This window comes from Macaca mulatta, chromosome 3 (genome assembly GCF_049350105.2).
Source record: "Macaca mulatta isolate MMU2019108-1 chromosome 3, T2T-MMU8v2.0, whole genome shotgun sequence".
Classification (NCBI taxonomy): Eukaryota; Metazoa; Chordata; class Mammalia; order Primates; family Cercopithecidae; genus Macaca; species Macaca mulatta.
The window spans coordinates 154113027-154134030 of record NC_133408.1 but is presented as its reverse complement, the minus strand read 5'-3'; the positions used below and the strand labels follow the sequence as shown (position 1 = coordinate 154134030).

Here is a 21004-nt window from a genome sequence, read left to right as displayed (position 1 = left end):
CAAGTCACCATTCTATCAGTTTCCCCTTTAGCAGCATTTTTCCTGAAAGACTAATGTATACTATTCGTAATCTCTATGTACTCCTTTCTCAGTGACCATTCAAATCATAGCTCTATGGTACATTTTATTGAAAACACTCTTGCCAAATGTAATGACTTTCTTCGTGTCTTATCCACAGTCTTAAATCCACATTTCAGTCTTTAATAATGCTAACCATCCTTAGGTTAAAAAAAAAATCTCTTCCATTGGTTTCCAGGTACTACGGGGAGGAAGGAATGAATGGTGAAAACACCAAGGATTTGTAGGGCAGTGAAACCTCTGTATGATACTACACTGATGGATACATGTAATCATATATTTGTCCAAACCCATAGAATGTACAACACCAAGAGTGAACCCTAATGTAATCTATGGAGTCAGGGAGATAATGCTGTGTCAATATAGGTTCAACGGTGGTAAAAATGTACCACTCTGGTTGGGATGTTTATAAGAGGAGAGGCTATGTGTGTAGGAGGTATATGAGAAACCCCTAACTTTCTCTCAGTTTTGCTGTGAACCTAAAACTAATCTGACCAAAAAAAAAAAACCAGTGTTAATTATAAAGGAGATGGCCAGGCAGAGTGGCTCACGTCTGTAAGCCCAGGCGTTCGAGACCAGCCTGGGCAATGGTGAAACCCCATCTCTACAAAAAATACAATAATCAGTCAGATGTGGTGGCTTGTGACTGTGGTGCCAACTACTGGAGAGGCTGAGGAGGGAGGATTGCTTAAGCCTGGGAGGCAGAGGTTATAGTGAGCAGAGACTGTGCCATTGCACTCCAGCCTGGGTGACAGCACCAGACTCCATCTCTAAATAAATAAATAAATAAATAAATAAATAAATAAATAAATGGAAGAAGATACTAGCAACAAAACCAGTATGTCCGTGTGCTTGTGTGTGTGTGTGTGTGTGTGCTTGTGTTTTTGTGTGTGTATCTTCTACTGGCCTTTGACTGCTGGCTCCTGGTTCTCTACTGCTACAGATTCACATTCTTTGCTGGCTCATTCTTCCTTTACCCAGTGTCTTGTCTCGTGACTTCTCTGTGCTATCTTACTCTTCATGATCTCCTTAAAAATCATGGGACTCCAGTCTCCTGTATATTATATGATTTCCAAAAATGCATCATCTCCAACTCAACGCTAACTGCCTACTGAACACACAGATATCCCACTTTTCAAACAAAAGTGATTGTCACTTTCAACTTCCTACTGCCTATGGTCAAATCTGCAGTTCTTGTGTTTTAGATATTACCAGGGCCACAACCTGCCAAATACAGATAAACAGGTATAAAATTACAGAAATCTCAATTTCTTGTTTTTCTAATTGTCAACATGCTTTTAAAAATCAAGTCGTTGTATTCTTTCTTTTCTTTCTTTCTTTCCTTTTTCTTTTTTCTTTTTCTTTTTTTTTTTGAGATGGAGTCTCGCTCTGTTGCCCAGGCTGGAGTACAGTGGTGTAATTTTGGCTCACTGCAACCTCTGCCTCCCAGGTTCAAACAATTCTTCTGTCTCATCCTCCCAAGTGGCTGGGACTACAGGCACACGCCAACACATCCGGCTAATTCTTGCATTTTTAGTAGAGATGGGGTTTAACCATGTTGGTCAGGCTGGTCTCAAACTACTGACCTCAGGTGATCCACCTGCCTCAGCCTCCCAAAGTGCTGGGATTACAGGCGTGAGCCACCGTGCCCAGCCTTCTTTCTTAAATCTGTCTTATTTCCTTCTCCTGTCCTTCCCCTAGTTAAGATGACGATAGTTTGTTTTTCTGACAACACACTCTAATTGGACACATAGACTCCAATATTTTTTCTCATTTCAGTGACTGCTTTCTATTGCTCTAAGGATATCATAAGTAGGATGGTCTAGTTATGTTACATCTACTTCCTTACTCAAAATCATACAGAATATTTAAGATCCTTTTAAAAAGTCCTTAAAATTTCAAATTCTGGCATTAGCCCATACAATCAGAGGCTACATATGCCAATAAGATTTAAAAAAACAAAAACAAAAACTTTACCTAAAATAAACCTCTCCTATCTACTTGTTTTTAATTCCTCAGTACAATTGAATCTCTCCTTAGAGCGCATAGAGTTTTTGAGTCCTAAATTATGTATTTCCCATTTTCATAATATAAATTTCTCAAATACAGCTGATAACTCATCATTTTACTGAAAAGACTGCTTAGCAACATGAGTTATCCATAGTATATGCTCAGTGAATATGTGTTGAATGGAACTGAGTATCAAGGAAGCTATGCAAGAATAATTCCAAAAGTGTGAGTTAAGAGTTAGACAAGTATAATACACAATATTAAAAAAGGAATGAATCCATGTGAACTGTGTTGGTGAAAAAGCATTCACGTGCAACAGTAACTGAGTTGGGGCTTGCATGACCAGTAGAAGTGGATGCACAGGGAAGAAAAGGAAACAGTCTACTGGCGGACAGAAAAAAAAAAATGGAATATGGTATGTCTGAGAACAGAAGCAGAAGGTAGGGAAAGAGAAGAGCCCAGTTTGGGGTGGGAGACAGTCACAGTAACAAAATTGTATGTGCTAATTAACAACGGTAGAATTGATAGGTCCCAGATACTTATCTAGGACTGATCGAGAATCACAATTTTCAAAAGAATTCCGTAACCTCTGTACCCATTTCTATCATTAGTGCTATGAATATATTTTATGGGATAAAAATTTTATGTTATGAATTCAGTATCTTTACCTGATCAATCCAAGCATCTATCCTGGGCTTTATATATTGAGTGTCCAATATTTAAATATCAGACTTAAAAGTATTGTCTTACTTTCTTTTCTTAGAATTCCAAGATCAGGATGGCACAACAGATCCACTAACCACTTATTTTTAATTGTTAATACATATTTATCTGACGAATAGTGAACAAACAACTGGAAAAGTCTGGGAAACCCTCAGATTTTGGTCCTTTCTATAAAGCAATTGATCCTTCTTGAATGTAGAGTCTAAATAAAGAGAAAATGTAAAGGATTAAGGCTTGGTAACCATTAGGCTTATTCTTTTAACAATTAGAAACTAAATTTCTATTGTCTTATATATGTATTTTAAGTGCTTTTTTTCTCCTAACTGAAATCTTAATAAAATAACATAAGCAATAAATCAACAGTCTGGAATTTCACAATTCACTCTAAAACATTTCTGAGGAAATCACTGAGGAACCTTAAATTTTCCTTTTCTAAAACCTAGACCTATAAATGAAACAATATCCTAGGTCTGACTGACACCTCAAAAGTGTCCTCAACAAACCACATGTAGTCAAGTAATATGAATGGTAATTTCATAAGTGATCATGATATCCATCTGGTTTTTAAAACTTTTTCATAGGTAAATGTGATTAGCAACATTTGGAAAAAGAGTGATTTCCTAAATTGACAGATACATAGAATTAAAACTAAAATAAACGGCCTGGCAAAATTAATACATATGAACCATGAGTCAAAACTAAAGAACTGTCAGATCATCAGTAGCTCCCTCCTGAATTCAATTAATAATGGGGAGATATTAAGGAAGTCACTTTGATTCTTTTACACTTTTTTTCAATTATAAAATAAAGGAGTTGAATTAGATGAACTATAAGGCCCCTTTTAGCTATAATACACTATCAGTTCATATAGGATGAAAATAGATGTTAAGTAGACATCCCTTCCTTTGAATTTTGGCAATTTGGCAACGTAAGAACAGGGCACAACCCTTCCAAAATAGCAGTGTCTACTCAGGTAATATAAAACAGCAGATACGCAAAAAAAGTATGTTTTCTAGCCTCAATATAGAAGAGTTTAAGAGATATAATCTCTTATACCTACAACTTACAGGCAACAAGGATGGGGAAGGAAATAGGGATAAAACAACAGTACATATGCTATTCATATTAATTGTCTTATCTTAATTTTGTATTAATGATCTATGCACCAGAAAATGTTCCTTAGGTATATGTATGTGATACTCTAGAAATATTGAATTCCTAAACTTTTAAGCTTGCTTATTCAATTCTGAGGACATCATTTTGGTAACACTTTCCCTCTACGATTGCACAACTCTCTGTGAATTTATGAATTATGCTTAATATAATGATAATTTATCTCTGAGATGTTTGCTTGATGCCTCCCCTTTATTATAATCTCTTATGATGAAGTTTCTTACCCTCATTCTATATTGTCTGTTGTATGCCAGACTAAATATTCTACATATAAAATTCTAAATTAAAATTATTAAAGCATTATTCATAAAATATTAAATATATAACATATGTAGTCTGAAGTATAATGTTGTAACTAGTACTGTCGATCTGAAGAGTAGATGATTTCTTCTAATATTGTAAACTATCTCACAATATCTCAAGAGAGATCAGGAGGAAGTCTGGTGGAAAAGAAATCATGACTTCATGGAAAGGAGCTAAGGAGAATGATTGTGAGAGCCTGAGCATTACAAACTGTTCTTGATGCTAAGTATTTTAAAAGTTCAATTTTGCGTTCTCTAACTTGGTATAAGACTTTATCTGATTAAGAGTATGAGTCTATTTGCATAAAATTTATCATTATGATAAACAATAGGATTATTTGAAAGTAAACAAGTGCAATTTCATCTAAATTGTCCGATGCATAAAGTTATTACAGCATAACAAAAATCCAGCTATAGGCTTTCTGAACTCCATTGTTAAAGTACAGCGTGTAGTTCCAGGTTTAAGTTTTGTTGTTGTTGTTGTTGTTGTTGTTTTCAGGTTTAAGTTTTAATGTTGATGGTAGTCCTGTGCTGCTTAACCTGACATCCTATGTATTGAAATTTATATTTAAAAATCCAGTTATTTAGAAATATTTTTTAAAGTAAATACAGTACTGCGTAAACTATGCCAGTTATAAACATTTGGTTCCATAATTTTTTAATCCTATGCCTAACAAACAATTCATTCACCTAATGAAAATTACAAACCTAAAACATGTAACTTCAATAAAAAGAAAAATAAACTACACATAGAACTGAATAAAAACACATGCACACTCTTTTATTAATTGCTTAGATATGTGTATTCATGGATGTATGTTTGTATGTGTATGTGCACAATTCTGAAAATTTGTACACTAAAATGACACAGCATTTTCTACAACTTTCAGTTATGCTAAAATAAGATGATGTGGAAATAGACAGGGAACAGAAATACAAATAATACAGAATGCACATTTTCTTAAGTGATGCTTAGAAATATGCAAAAACTGTAGAGCAAACTGTTGGAAGTTAATGCCAATTACATTCAAATTTGTAGAGTCTATCACTAATAGCTTATTACAAATAATTTTAAAATGTGAAAAGAAAAATACGGTCTGTCCTAATAAGCACCATAAATGCCTATTATTGCCACATATGTATTCTAGTGTGTGTATCAATTTATTTGATGAAAAATATATTAACAACAACAAAACCAGTAACTAAATAAATAATCCTTTCATCAGCCCCCAATTTCTGCCACACTAATGCTTTGGTGAGTCATCAAGGGGAGTAAATTATTCATTATAAATTTCAAAGAGGATCCTCCACTGAAAAATCTCTGCTACTGGTCCTTCTTGGAACCAACATCAAGAGAATTCTTGGCAATCTCAAGTATTACAATGAAATAGAAGGTGAGGGGCAACCACTCAGGAGACGTTTCTAGAACAAACTGAGCTCAGGGAGCTTACCTTCCAGCTGAGAGGGGTGTGTAAAGATAATTACTAATATCTTGAATTACAGTAGGGTGAAAAAGATTAATCAAGAAATTGCATACACATGTCAGCCAAGGCTTTAAAAACAAAAACCTTTATTCTGTTTCAGATGGATACAGTATCTGGAATGTTTTCAACAGTAACCCTAAACACGGTCCCTATATTTATGGCATTAACAAAATAATCTATAACGTGTTTGAAACATTTCATTATCTTAAGTTTATTTCTTACTGAAGGGCCATAGTGTGAATACCATCATAATAATCAATAAAAACCACTCAAAAATAAACACAGTAAAACAATAAATTCAAGTGTATACCACACATCTTTATACAAATGCAAAGAGTTAAATACTGTAAACAGCTTTTATAAAAAGGGTACTGTGAAGAAAATTACTGCAACATTATCCTTGGTTCATTGTTTTCAGCATGTTAGTTAAAACTATCGACACTAATAAGTAGTAATTTATCTTTAACTTCAGCTTACTCTCTGCTAATATGTTTATAATATAGGAAGAAAAAAATAGAGGTAATTCAACATTGCTGCATGCATTTCCTAACTTTGTAGCTTCATGTGCTCTAGCTGGATACAGACTACTGGTGAACAATCACCTTTCCTTACATATTTTAGCTATGATTCTTCTTGGCTGCCAGGAATCATTTAGGTCTGGTGAGGCAGAGTTCTGTCTCTTCCACTTAGCTGTCTTCCACTTAACAAATCAGAAAGCATTTGGATAACACTATTTTTGTGTGAATTAGTAAGTCAGTGTTCAACTTAAATTGATTAATATAAAGACTCCTCTCATTGGGTAACACTGTCATCTGTCTTGGCCATGACCCAAGGTACAATGCCCAATGCCCCTTTTAGTGTTAATACCAAAAATACACTTACATTTACTTCCAACAGAATTGACTCTTTGGTTCAAGCAAGAGTATATTGATGCTATTACAGATACTAACTCAACATCTATTGCATGTTTACTGTGTGTTAGTCATCATGGTAAGTACTTTTTAGGGTTATCATATTTAATTCCCATTACCACCTTACGAGGTAGGTAGTATTATTGTTATAATTTTACAGACTGAGAACGTGAAGCAAAGCAAAGTTAAGAAACTGGCCCAATTATCAAAACAGAAAGCTGACTGTACAGCCCACAGTGTGGATTATTTGGTGCTGTGTAAGATTTATGTAAAGCCTCGAGAGAGATGAATTTGGAACACAAATAAAAAGATATTTTAAAAAGCATCACTATCCCTGTCTTCTTATTTCTTCCAATCCAGCATCCCCATTAAAAATGAACCATTCGGGAGATAATCATAGTAAAGACCTGTAGGGAGAAAGGTCAAATGTGGCCAATGTAAATTAGTTTGAATGGAAAATAAAGCAGTTATACCAAGGCCAGGCAAGCTTCATTTTCAGATTATAGGTACAAGATATTTTGTTCATCAAAAGATTCATGTGGCTCAATGCTAAAGGTTTTAAAAATAAGAACCAAAGACAAAGACCCTAAGCATTCCACATAATTGCCTTTGCAGTTAGAACTAACTGGCAGAATCCTATGTAAAATAGTATTCACTTAGGTGTAAAAACCTGTAGGCAAGACTAACAATAAGATTACTTGCAGATAGGTGTTAATGAGGTCATTCAGGCAGATGAGGTGCCAACAGGGCATAGTTAGAGAGTAGTGAATGAACTTGGGTTACTATCTTGTAAGGAAGCCAAAGATTGTGAAATTTAGAATCTTGGCAGAGTTAGTAATTTGTAAATCTGTTTGATCCATCAGGAAAAAAAGAAAGGCATGTATTCTAGTACTGGAGTTTGAAAGAAAAGTAAAATAAGTGAAGATTTTTTTTTTTTCAGATTAAACTAGACACTATTTGAAAAAACTGAATGTGAAAAGCGAGCAATGAAAAGCATTCTCTAACAATGAAGCTCTCTTACTCTGATATCCTCGCTTTTTAAAGTCAGAAATTAATGCTTTTTTATCTATTAAATTCAAAGTTATAGTAAGGACATTATATTGTTACTCTTAGAATAGTAAATATAAAACCAAAGGAGCCCAAATATTTCTTTAAATACAACAAGTAGACAAAATTTAGAATAACAATTTTCACATAAAGATAAGTGCATACAATTACTGCCCAGTATTGCAATGAATTGATAGAGGCACATTAAACACAATTTATTAGTGAGTACATTAAAATATCACTACTGTTCAACAATGTGATAATAGGGAAGTACAATACTCAGGTGATGGCCAATGTTTGATGGTTATCAACAAGCCAAGACACCAGAAAAAACCCTATGAAAATATATTTTTATTGCACGTTTTGCTAGTAAATTGATACAATTATATCTGAAAAATATATAATTGGTATGGTGAAGAGCTTTTGACCCCTGTTTAATATCAAATATGTAATATTATTTCCTTGAGATAATTTGGGCTTTAACCTTCATTTGGTAATGTAAGTGACTTTTTCTCCCTGCAATTTTTGGCACTTTACTTTAGGATTGTTAATAAACTTAAGCGATTTTTATTTTTTAAGTGAATTGGGTGTGATGGGAAGAGTAAAAATTAATTTAATCCACCGATTTGGAACACGTGCCTGAAAATTTTGGCTTGTATGTGTGTGTGTAGGCTGACCAACCATGGAAATAATATGTGTGACATTAAATTAACACCTTGATAGGCATTATATAGGGTATCTTAAAATTTGAAAACTATTGTAATAATTCACAATTCATTATAAATGTCAGTTACATAGTGATGAAAAAATATGACAGGCTCTAGGTGCCCCATCTATCCTTTTGACCTCTTTCTTCTTTTTAGCCCACCAGTATTCTTATGGTATTCCATACTACCACTCTGGCATACTGGTACTTATAAATGCAATGAATACTAAAAGAGAACCATGTCCATCACACAGCAATTGTCAACTATGGATAATATAGTATTTGTTCTGGTTAGCATATTGATTTTAAATCACATTATGTAGCCATTTTAGCATGCTGAAGATTATATATAAGGTAATCAATAAAGGAAAATAAGCAGTTAATATTACTTAAATAATATTTCCCTTGTGTTCTGAAGCCAAAAAGCCCCATTTGTAAAGTCACTCAATGGCCAATATGAAGTATTAAATTGGCACACTAAGGAGATGGCAAACATCTGATGACAAATGCACTACTATGCTCCTCCTTCCCCACCAGCCATACCAGACCTCACTAACTCATCCTGGTGCTCTTTCGATCTGAGAGATGAGATGCAGTCTCCGACACATGGAAGAACCTCAGACTTCTACTCAACACTGCACTCAAGGCAGTCAAGAACAATTTGGGATACTTTTGGAAAGACCAATACACTGGTCATCTCTAACTTGGGATAGAAATTCAGCCTTACCATTGAGAAATTACATGGCCTCTGGTGAATCATTTTACTTCTCCACATCTCATTTTCATTCTGAAAATATGTCAGTGAAAATATAAAGATTTGATGCTAGGGCCGGGGTGGCTCAAGCCTGTAATCCCAGCACTTTGGGAGGCCGAGGCGGGTGGATCACGAGGTCAGGAGATCGAGACCATCCTGGCTAACACAGTGAAACCCCATCTCAAATAAAAAATACAAAAAACTAGCCGGGCGAGGTGGCGGGCGCCTGTAGTCCCAGCTACTCGGGGGGCTGAGGCAGGAGAATGGCGTAGACCCAGGAGGCGGAGCTTGCAGTGAGCTGAGATCCGGCCATAGCACTCCAGCCTGGGCGACAGAGTGAGACTCCGTCTCCAAAAAAAAAAAAAAAAAAAAAAAAAAAAAAGATTTGATGCTATAGATTTGTTTTCTTTCATCAGTAGAATAGATATTTATTTTAAATGGTAGAAGTAGTTTTAGGTAAAGAGCAAACACTATTAGCAGTTAAGCCAGTTAACTCTTCGGTCTGATGAAAACAATTTTTCCATTGGGATTATTTTAGGAAAAAGTGTTACTAATTAGGAAAACTGTCCCATTTTTAATGCACTATTTTAAAAAGTAATTTTGAAGTTAATTTTCTTTATTAAGTTAAAGTATATAATTGCACTTGATGTTTATCTAAAATTTATCTTCCTTTAAAATATACAGAGAATACTTAGAAGTTAAGATTATTTTAATCTTTCACATAAACTTAATTACATCATATCAGCAAAACTTACCACCATTTTTAAATTTTTGCTATTTTGCTTTCAAATGTTGTTACAAAAAGGCTTAGGGGGACTAAATACTATGAATGACCAAATTACAGTGAATGAGACCACAAACCAGGTAAGTTCAGATCTCTCTGAAGCCTGCATATATAACATGTATTACCCATCCTCGACATTCACTTTTTCCTCTTTTTTTTTTTTTGACATTCACTATTTCTATAGAATAGGATATGTCATTGCTGCTTCCACTTTTGAGTTTATTTTTGTATTGCAACTAACATTTTTAAAAGTTTCATATTTTCCATAAATATCCTCTCATTAATTTGACATGATTTTTATTGAAAACATTTTCTTTTTAACCGAAGTATGAAATAGATATTTCTTCTTCATTAAAGAAAACATTAACTGCTTACGAGTATTAATTTTGTTGTTTTTTGTCAATTATAATTAGAAAATATTACGTATAGAGTAGTAAAAAGTAAATAAATTTTGGCTGAGTCAATTTAGAAATACTCTAGCCCATTAAGCCTAAATAAATACATCAGTTCTTAAGGAAACAAGCAAAAGTTGTGTAGAGTAGTCCTTTGGTATGTGTGGGGGATTGGACGCACATAGATACCAAAATCCGTAATTGCTCAAGTCCCTTATATGAAATGTTGTACTATTTACATATAACCTATGCACATCCTCCTGTATACTTTAAATAATCTCTAGCTTGCTTATAATACTTAATGTAAAATAAATGCTGTATAAATAGTTGTTACACTGTTTTCTTTGGGGAATAATGATAAGGAAGAAAAATGTATGAACATTTTTAGTACAGATGCAACCATCCATTTTTTCCCCATATATTCTGGATCTGTGGTTTGTTGAACCCACAGATACAGAACCTATGAATGTGAAGAGCTGACTATATGTGAAAACACATGACTTACAATATTTCAAGATTTCTTAAGAATGCAGGTAGAATTTATGCCGAATAGAAACATAAAGTTGCTTTATTTAAAAATTCTTGAATGGAGACTTGAGGATTACTATTCATTTCCAAGGATGACTGGTATGTGAATTGGGCCACATAAACGATTTTCACCAAATATTGCAGTCCAAAGTGACAAGTTACACTCTAGTGGCAGACTCTGTTAAAAAGGCCTTGGTATATTTATATGACAACTTGAGGAACATGGAACAGCAATTTTGTTCTAAAATATGTGTTGAATCAACCCATAATCTATGTCCACTTATTTTCTGCATATCAGTACTCTCTCATCAAATTATTCCTAAAAGTTCAAGAAAAGTATAGTGGTGTTAAAGCCTTTATATATTTAAGGTATTCAACTCACAGAAACTGTGAACTGTATATCTAGTGAAACATAATTGAGAACAAAAGAAGTAAGAAAAAATCAACTAATTACATCTGTATCTTAACATTAGTCGTATCTTGATTATCTGCACCAATGGAAGGGATTGGCTATAGAAAATCACATATAATCTACTCAGTGGGACTGGGTCCATGGCCTTGTGCTTAGTAGCTGAATTTCTAATTGCCCAGTGTAACTTACTGCAAATGTGTTGTGAGGATGCCCATCACCAGAAGAGTGGCCACAGATACATAATTTTGTTTCTGGAAGCAATTCCTAGGTTAAACAAAGAGAATCAGGAGTTGGCTTTGTTTTTCAATCTTAAGGCTTATGCTAATAACGTACATTGTCATTTTTAAAAATCATTTTTTGGGATTATTACCCTGGTAGGTCAAAATAGGGAAGAATATTCCATCATTGTCTCACAGTTAACTAGTATAGATTTTAAAAACAAATAATTTGGCAGATGGGAAGTTGAATATTTGGATCATAATAAATTAACCCATAACCAAAAAATCCACTGATTATGTACCATGATACTGCCGTAGGAACCTTACTTCCCACTTGTAAGCTAAGAATCATAAATACTCCTATATATTTAAATGGCACTGCAATTTTGGTGTATGGGATGTCATTTGTTCTTAAAATGTAATCATCTCTAATTTTGAAAAAGTTCTGACTTCTAATCAATTGTAACCAGTACAAATGAACATAAATCCTGTCCTACCATGTCATGTGAGAACAATCACAATAATTTCTTTAAATAAACTGCTGTGGTTATGCATTATTATATAAAAATTATTGCCACTAAAATGTATCTAAGACTGTGCAACCAACCTCGATAATATCTGTTAAAACCTGTTGAATTGTACCATTTGCATTGAAAACTACTCTATATACTCAAATGTATAGTTTGCATTTTTATCTGTAAAAGCAAAGTGATTATTTATTGATAAATGACATGGAATGTCATTTTTTACCTAAGTAGCATTAGACATTTCAAAGATTTTGTCTGAAGGGCAAAAGGATTACACTGCATTTGAATAGACCATGTGACAACACATCCTTAGACTTCATGTATGATATGAAAGGATGATCCCCATTCATAAGATACACAAGGGAAATTATAACTATACCAGAAAAGAAGAAAAGCAAGGAGGGATGTGTTAAGGGTGTCAGGGAGTATTTGTAGTGGTTTGATGCATGTAAATATTACATCTTATAAATAATTCTTTTCAAATACATCTATGAAGTTCAGAGGTTCTGTTTAAGAAATGGATTGTATATGCTTTACATGACTACATGCTATTTTCTTGACGATAAGAGCAACATTAATTCAAACAGGAAAAATGGCTTCCAAAATATCCTTTTCCCTCTGTTTCTTAGGATGAAGTATGTCACCTGATGCTAGCAGATGAAGACTGGGGGGAAAGTGTTCAAGTTATATTTTGCTGTCAGAATCCAACAAATACATTTTCATCTAAATTATTTTGTCAACAGCTTTGTGCTACCCTTGCTAACCTTATTTGGCACCAGTGCATAATTAGATACACAGGGGTGTGACTCCAATTGAAGGTGTTGGCATTGTAGCACTCTGTGAAAATATTAACTATGAGGTTAACTCCAATTTTCTCTTCTTTAATTAAATGCACATGGTACTAATGAGGTAACCTACTGTTCCTTGATAGCACTAATTAGCTAAGAGGAGAGTACTCTCTCACACTGCAATTTAAACCTAAAAATAAGGTTGAAATATGCTAATTGCAGGCAATTTAAAACAGTACAAGTTGAAGAACTAGTCATAATAAGAGAAACTGACTGCTTTACAGCTAGGCAGCTGTAACTTTGGTTAAAATCAAAACAAGCCACATGATTTTTGGACTGCTATTTAACAAGGTCATAAGCATCCTTAAAAAATGAAATGCTATTCCATACCATAACAGTAAACCAGACTAACACCAGTAAAGCCCTCAGACAGACACTCATCTACATAAAAAAGTGATTGTCACAATAACTCCAAATCTGCCATGACACTGTTTTCAATATTTAATACAGAAAATTAAACTCTATAAATAAGCAACATCACCTTAAATTCTTTCAAGGGCACGTAAGTTAAGTAAAATATCATAATTTGTGTCTCCAGCATTAACAAAACATGTTGGGATGCTGGAGTTTTGTCATCCCAGTCAGGTCAGAAGGGACGATACAGAGAATAAGTCTCACTCCTGGAGGAGTACATAAACAGGAATTATTGAGATAATGTACAAGTGCAGTAATAAAAATAAAAATACTATGGAATAAAAGCATAGTTAATGGTAATGATCCCTTAAACGTAACCATCCCTTAAATGGTAATTTAAGGGACACAGGTGCCAAATATTAAAAGGATTTCATTTAAAAAGAGGTTTTCATTAGAATTCGCCTAGTTTTGTAGCTTTGGGATGGAAGCTGCCTGAGGCTTTACCGTGAGAATGTTCCCCATTTTTAGCTCAACTGACTCAGAAACATAATTTCGTAAACCTAACCATATTTCAAACATATCTTCTTTAGTTACTATCGCAAATATTTCCCAAATTTTAACAAAAGGATAACCTTGACAAAAAAAAAAAACAAGCAAAAACAAAACAAAACAACCTCCCCCCCAAAAAAACAAGACCATTAAGAACCTTTTGATTCATCAACAATGATATGTTTGGATTGGTACACAGTACATACTCATTATTTTTCGATTCCCTAAAATCTATGATATATCTTATTTTATCAACCAGAAACACTAACCAAAACACTCCTATCAAATCATTCCTGCTACCATAGAGAGAAATAAAGCATATTAAAATGATACTGTCATTTATCTATCCATAGGAAGAAGAGACACAGAACTGCCCCCAACACTGAGGGCTCATAGAGACATTTCCCTGTCCCTGTTACATTGCATGCAAAATTATGAAACATAACGGTTAAACGATCAATAAAAATAAAGAGTTAAAAGGCAAAATTTGTGAAAAGAGAAAGTCAAATTAATCTAAACCTTACTGAAGAACAATAATTTAGAAGTAAAATAACCTACTGAAAGGCAAAGGCTTTTAAGTAACTCACAATAGTTTCTACAGTTGAAAGTACGTGAGAATAAACTTTGCACTATCATTAGCCCGTCATCGTATCTTGCCAACAGGCTTGGTTGAAGAAATTGTGCTTTGAAAACCCCACCCAGTTTCTTCTCATGGCTTCCCTAAAGCTTTCTATGACAGGCAGAGACAGAAGGTTGGTAAGAGATGCAATAAAACTCTGATCAACCATGCTTTAACAGACCCATGAAGCTGCAGGTTTGTAAAGAAGTAGCAAGAGGAATAAAATCAGACAGTCACTTAGAAATGGATCTGGAGGCAACCTGACATACTCCAGCAAATCACAGGGAAACACAATATGAATGGATATTTTAAGTGTTTGCATCTGTTTCAAATAAGCACCAAAGAAACTTTGAACAGTGAAAAGGCCAGACAATGTACTGGAATGGGCTTTCAACATTAACTTCAGAAGGAATCTATTCTTCAATTAAATGTGAATCGTTGTAATTTTTCTTTTAAAACAATAAAGAGTAAGCCATTTAGTGCTGAACATAAGAATGCTGGCTCTGGAGATAGTCTGCTGAGCTTCAGATCTTACACTTACTAGTGGTGTGACCTTGAGCAAAATACTTAGCTTCTCCTGTCCTCTCTCTCTAGACAGAGGATCATAAGTAACATCATCATAGGGTTATGAAATATGTTCAATTGTAAAGTAATTAGAACAGTGCTGATACCTATATACTTAACATTTATTAGCCATATACTTATTATTTGTTAGCTGTCATTATTGCTTCAAAATAGTATTCAATTTTCAGATAAAAATAATTATTGTTTCTACAATGTATAAAATGCTATTATGTATTATAAAGGTTGTAAAAATTCCCAAGACATTGTATCTGTTTTCAACCTATCAGTAGACTTCATGATACATATTAAAGACTCTCCTATATGCGTAAGGAAACATTTTTTCCTTTTAGAAACCTGGTACAGCAAAGCAGGAAATCAATATGGGTGTGTTCATATTTAGTGATAAGGTGAAATGACTTGTAAGAAAAACCATATTTTTTGCAAGGCTGATGAAGTGTAATTTTCATAGAAAAATATATAATATATATATGGTATTAATACTATATATTGATCTTTCCTAACAAATGAAAATATTTTAAATTATTTAATAAAATTTGTTTCTTGAGGTTGAAAGGACCCTCACATTTTTCTTTAACATGCTTAAAACTTTAGTGTCTTATAATATTTAGGATAAAATAATATCTGAATGGAATAGTGGTTGACTTAGTCCATTTATGTTGCTATAAAAGAATACCAGAGGCTGAGTAATTTATAAAGAAAAGAGGTTTATTTGGCTCATAGTTCTGCAGGCTGTACAATAAGCATGGTGCTAGCATCTGCATCTGGTGAGGGCCTCAAGTGGCTTTCACTCATAGCAGAAGGGGAAGGAGAAACGTGTGTGTAGAAATCACATGGTGAGAGAAGAAACGAGTGAAGGAGGTCCCAGACTCTTTTTAACAACCAGCTCTGTGGGAACTAATAGAGTTAACAGAGTGAGAGATCACTCACTATCACAAGGATGGCACCAAGACATTCATGAGGAATCCACTCCCATGACCCAAACACCTCCCATGAGGCTCCACCTCCAACACTGGGGGTTACATTTCGACATGAGATTTGGAGGGAAAATATCCAAGCTATAGGCGTGGTCTACATTTTAAAAGTGCAAAAATGAAAAAATCAATGTTCAGCTAGTCAAGAAATATGAACATTCTTCACATGTTCTAAAACAAATCAAACTTTAAAACAATAACAAAAATAAATAGCTGATTTGCCTTTCTGCCCCTCCAACTGTTTTGTTGTGTTTGCTGATTTGGTTGCTTGTTTTTAGGACATCCATCATATCTGATGGAAACTGTCCCAGGGACAATGTAGCTATTGGGTTGTACCAGGATGACACATTTTAGCTTTGCAAATTCATACAACTTCATCCTTCTCCAGCCCATTTCTAAAAGCAAGTTTTAAATTGCCTAGGTCGGACAGAGAAGATGTAGAAAAGAGAAATTGTACTTGAAAATTGTTTTGAGTATTTCACAGATAGGTGGATCACAGAAGTTGTTCTCTTGTTCGGAGTCAGTCAACAAGAACCAGAGATTACGTATCTCGGAGGACCAAATCTAAGTAAGTGCACGCCTAAAAATTTTTCATTATTGATGTAGTTAGCATTGTCTTACTTTCTTTTGTGACACAGACTCCAAAACCCGTACAACATTGAGAAGATCGTGGTGCGGACTGAGGAAGGAAAGGAAGTTCAGGGAGATAAAATTATTTGGAAAAAGTTATGCTTTTATTTCTTTATTTATTTTGAGGCTACTGTGTATCACATATCTGACTATACAGGTTCCCAAACTTGAGCATGTAAAATAATCTTTGGAGAAGCTTGTTATGATTGTGTATTCCAGGCTACTTTCCTAGAGATTCAGATTCAAAAGATCTGGTATAGTGTCCAGGAATATGCATTTTAACAAGCATCTTGATTACTGTGGTTTAGAAGGTTTATGATCAAACTTTGAGAAATATTGCCCTTTGTTCAAGATATTTGCATGACAGGTATTTTTTCATTATTTTAGTCAACACTTTTCAGTACCTACTATGAGCTATAAACTATATTAGCCATGTGGATATAAAGGTTAATGAAAATGGTCTTTCCATCCAACGGAGAGTGGGGGAAAGAAAAAAAAAATAAAACCAGTCCTATAAATTAGGATACAACAAGGTAAGTGACATTTGCATGGACTCCTGATTTTTGTTTTGTTTTGTTTTTCTTTTTTGTATCTGAACCTCTTTTGCAATCTGCTAAAATCTAGAATAGCCTTCTCAGAAAAAATAAATTGGTTGCACGCAATAAAATAAGGCATTTAAAAAAATGAATTATACTGAGATTCAGTTCCCAAAATATTTAAAAAGCTACATTTGTGAAATATTGATGTCATTTTTTAATGAATTAAATAATAAGATATAATAGTAGGCATAACAACCACTACAATTTTGAGTAATGGGCACAAATAACATTTCGTGTTTTTGTTTTGTTTTGTTTTGTTTTGTTTTTTTAGACAGGGCCTCGCTCTGTTGCCAAGGCTGGAGTGCAGTGGAGCAATCTTGGCTCACTGCAGCATCCACCACCTAGGCTCAAGTAATCCTCCCACCTCAGTCTCCCAAGTAGCTGGGACTACAGGTGCATACCACCATGCTCACCTAATTTTCTTTGATTTTTGTAGAGACAGGATCTCACTGTATACTCCAGGCTGGTCTTGAACTCCTGGGCTCAAATGATCCTCCCACTTTGGCCTCCCAAAGTGCTGGGATTATAGGTATGAGCCACCACACCTGGTCATATTTCTAGATATTTTTACCAACTGTGATGAGATAGGAATATTTTTATAATTTCGATCACTGACAATGTCATAGATACTGCAAACAATACTGTGGTGTGTTGCCTACATTCCTAATAGAAGAATATGTTGAGTTTCAATTGAGAATAAAAATAAGAATAGTTTTTCTTCCATTCAAGTTCATAAACCTCCTGAATTCTATCCATGGATCCTAAGTTTTAAAGCCCCTGTATTAGAAATATATTGCTGAAGACGTAAAAAGTACACCTTGACCATATTGAAAGAAGGCATTTTCTAGCTGGCTCCCAAGGAATGAGCAGGAATTCATTACTTGGAAAAAGAAGTGAGAAAAAAGAAAGGGAGAATGCCAAAGGTTTAGTATTATGCCTATAATATGTGATAGTTTTGGTAGGAGTATGCTATAAATGGGGCCAGCTGCTGAGAGACAAGGCTAGAAAGATTTGGACTATGAAGAGTTTGCAGATCGGGAATTAGTAGTGTTTTTTTGTTTTTGTTTTTGTTTTTGTTTTTGACAAGTAGAAAGCATGAGGGTGTGGGTTCAGACTGGAATTGGCTGGCAGCCTAAGACTCCCAAAGATTCATTAGACAGTTACTTCTGGTAAGTGCCAAAGCAGTAGCAGTGACATGAAAAAAGGATACCCAATTTGAGGACTGGCTAACTACTGAGGATTTGACGACTACCTGAGTGACTGAGAGAGTAAAGGATAAGGGACATTGGAAGCAGACTGTGATACCACTAGAAAGACAGTAGAAACAAAGACAAGTTTTAAAGAATGAAAGAGAATTTGCTTCATTTGGAAATAGTAAATGAGAGGTTGACTACTGAACATCTGGCACAGTTCTGGGTATACAAGACTTAAGTTCAGGTGACAAGGCAAGATATATAAAGACCTGAGAATCAGCAACTTCTGTAGCGGTAACAACACAGGGAGTGGATAAGTTCCGGCAGTGAGGTCATCTAAAGGAGTAGTTCTTAGCCTACACTGTGGGTCAGTGTCACACACAAAGCTCTGTATATATAATGATGGTGGCGTTCAACTTCCTGATTTAACTGAGCTTGGTGGAGACCAGGCATTTTAACAAATAAACATCCCAAGTAATGATAATATGCAGCCAGAGTTTTTGGACCACTGATATAAAAGTTAACAGAAAAAGTTATAGGCAGGAGATGGGGAAAAGCCAACAAAACACAAAGAAGAGGAATGTTAAGAGAAGTGGTATCAAAAGTCTCAAATGTTTTGACAGGATCTACTAAGATGAGAATTGAATTCAACTCTCTGAGGTGGTCAGTGATATTCAACAGAACTATTTCAGAAACGTAGTGTTGTAGTTTGCCTCTGTCCCCACCCAAATCTCATATTGAATTGTAGTTCCCATAATCCCCATGTGTCATGGGAGGGACCTGGTGGGAGGTAATTGAATCGTGGGGGCAGGTATTTCCCATACTGTTCCCATATTTCTCATACAGTGAATAAGTCTCACGAGATCTGATGGTTTTATAAAGGGAGTTCCCCTGCACATGCTCTCTTGCCTGATGCCATGTAAGATGTGCCTTTACTCCTCCTCTGCCTTTCACCATGATTGTGAGGCCTCCCCAGGCATGTGGAACTGCGAATCCATTAAATCTCTTTTTCTTTATAAGTTACACAGTCTCAGGTATGTCTTTACTAGCAGTGTGAGAACAGACTAATACAGGTAGTAAGGAAAGAAACCAACGTATAATGTGCCATAAAAGGAATGGAAGTTACAGTGTAGTGTAAACAATTCTTTATAATGGCCTAATAATGAAGAAGAACACAGGATTAAGATAATTGTCTGATATAAAACTAATATGGACATATGAATGTGATTTTGTTTAATTGGTGTTTTGTTTCTAAAGGTGGGAAGGGAAGGCACACAGAGAAATGAGAGACTGAAGATATAGGAATGAAGATGTACAGCTGAAAAGACGAGGTTCTGGAAGAGGTGGACGGGGGTAGGTATCATGCACAGGAAGAGAAATTGGACTTGGAGAGAAGATCTCATTATGATAGAAAGAGATATAATCAGAGATGGTAATATAAATTTGTTTTGGGAGTAGAGATGAGAGAGGCAGAGGGAGTTCTTGCCTGGTGGTCTCTAAATTTTTTCTCTGAAGTAGAAGGTGAAGTCACGGAGAACAGGGAAACAGGTGTGACTTAGGTGCCTTTTGGGTACAGCGAAGGCTAGAAACTGATGCAGGGAGACAGGCAGAGTAAGGTGTCTAGAGACTCGTGAAACAATTGCTAAACATCAATGAAGACTAGCCTAAAGTCAGAGAACCAATACTGCCTGATACTGTGATTCTGTATAGGAATACTAAGTAGCTTGCTTAGGAGTAGGAATAAGAAAAGTCACAGCTTGGGAAATGGAAGAACAAATGCTGTAGTAGGGTCAGAAAGGGTGATTCAGAATAGTGAGAGTGTTTAAGGTCATCCTTAATCATGGGATACAACATGATCAGGAAGAAGTCCAGGTGGGTGGAGGCAGTGGTGGGCTATTTGTGGGAATAACAAAAGAGTATGGCTAACACGGTGAAACCCCATCTCTGCTAAAAATAATTTTTAAAAAATTAGCCAGGCGTGGTGGTGGGCACCTGTAGTCCCAGCTACTCCAGAGGCTGAGGCAGGAGAATGGCATGAACCCGGGAGGCAGAGCTTGCAGTGAGTGGAGATTGCACCACTGTACTCTAGTCTGGGCGACCGAGTGAGACTCTGTCTCAAAAAAAAAAAAAAAGAAAAAAAAAGAAAAGAACATGTCCAAGGTCCAAGTTAGGCATCGTGGCCCATGTCTGTAATCCCAGCACTCTGGGAAGCTGAGGTAGGAGGGTGACTTGAGTCCAGGAGTTAGAAGCTGCAGCAAACTATGATCATGCCACTGCACTCCAGCGTGGACTACAGATAAAGACCATGTCTCCAAAAAAAAAAGAAAGGAAGGAAGGAAGAAGGGAAGGAAGGAAGGAAGGAAGGAAGGAAGGAAGGAAGGAAGGAAGGAAGGAAGGAAGGCAGGCAGGCAGGCAGGCAGGAAGGAAAGAAGGAGGGAAGGAAGGAAGGAAGGAAGGAAGGAAGGAAGGAAGGAAGGAAGGAAGGAAGGGAGGGAGGGAGGGAGGGAGGAAGGGAGGAGGGGAGGAGGGGAGGAAAGAAAGGAATGGAGAAAGACAACAACAACAAAAAAAGATAGGTCCAAGGTCATGGAGGACATTTTTAAAGGA

At 35.4% G+C, this 21004-nt stretch overlaps 1 protein-coding gene across 41 annotated transcripts in view; it reads right to left on the bottom strand.

The window, feature by feature from the left end:
• The window catches only part of FOXP2 (forkhead box P2), a 591074-nt gene that overhangs the window by 111670 nt on the left and 458400 nt on the right, over positions 1-21004 (bottom strand). For 17 of the 41 annotated variants that reach the window (XM_077994469.1, XM_077994474.1, XM_077994487.1 and 14 more), the window contains one exon: positions 11494-11568. The exons of the other annotated variants lie outside the window; for them this stretch is intronic. In XM_077994469.1, the coding sequence (XP_077850595.1) occupies positions 11494-11568 (75 nt within the window). The remainder of the gene's footprint in view (positions 1-11493; positions 11569-21004) is intronic. 41 annotated transcript variants of the gene reach the window in all.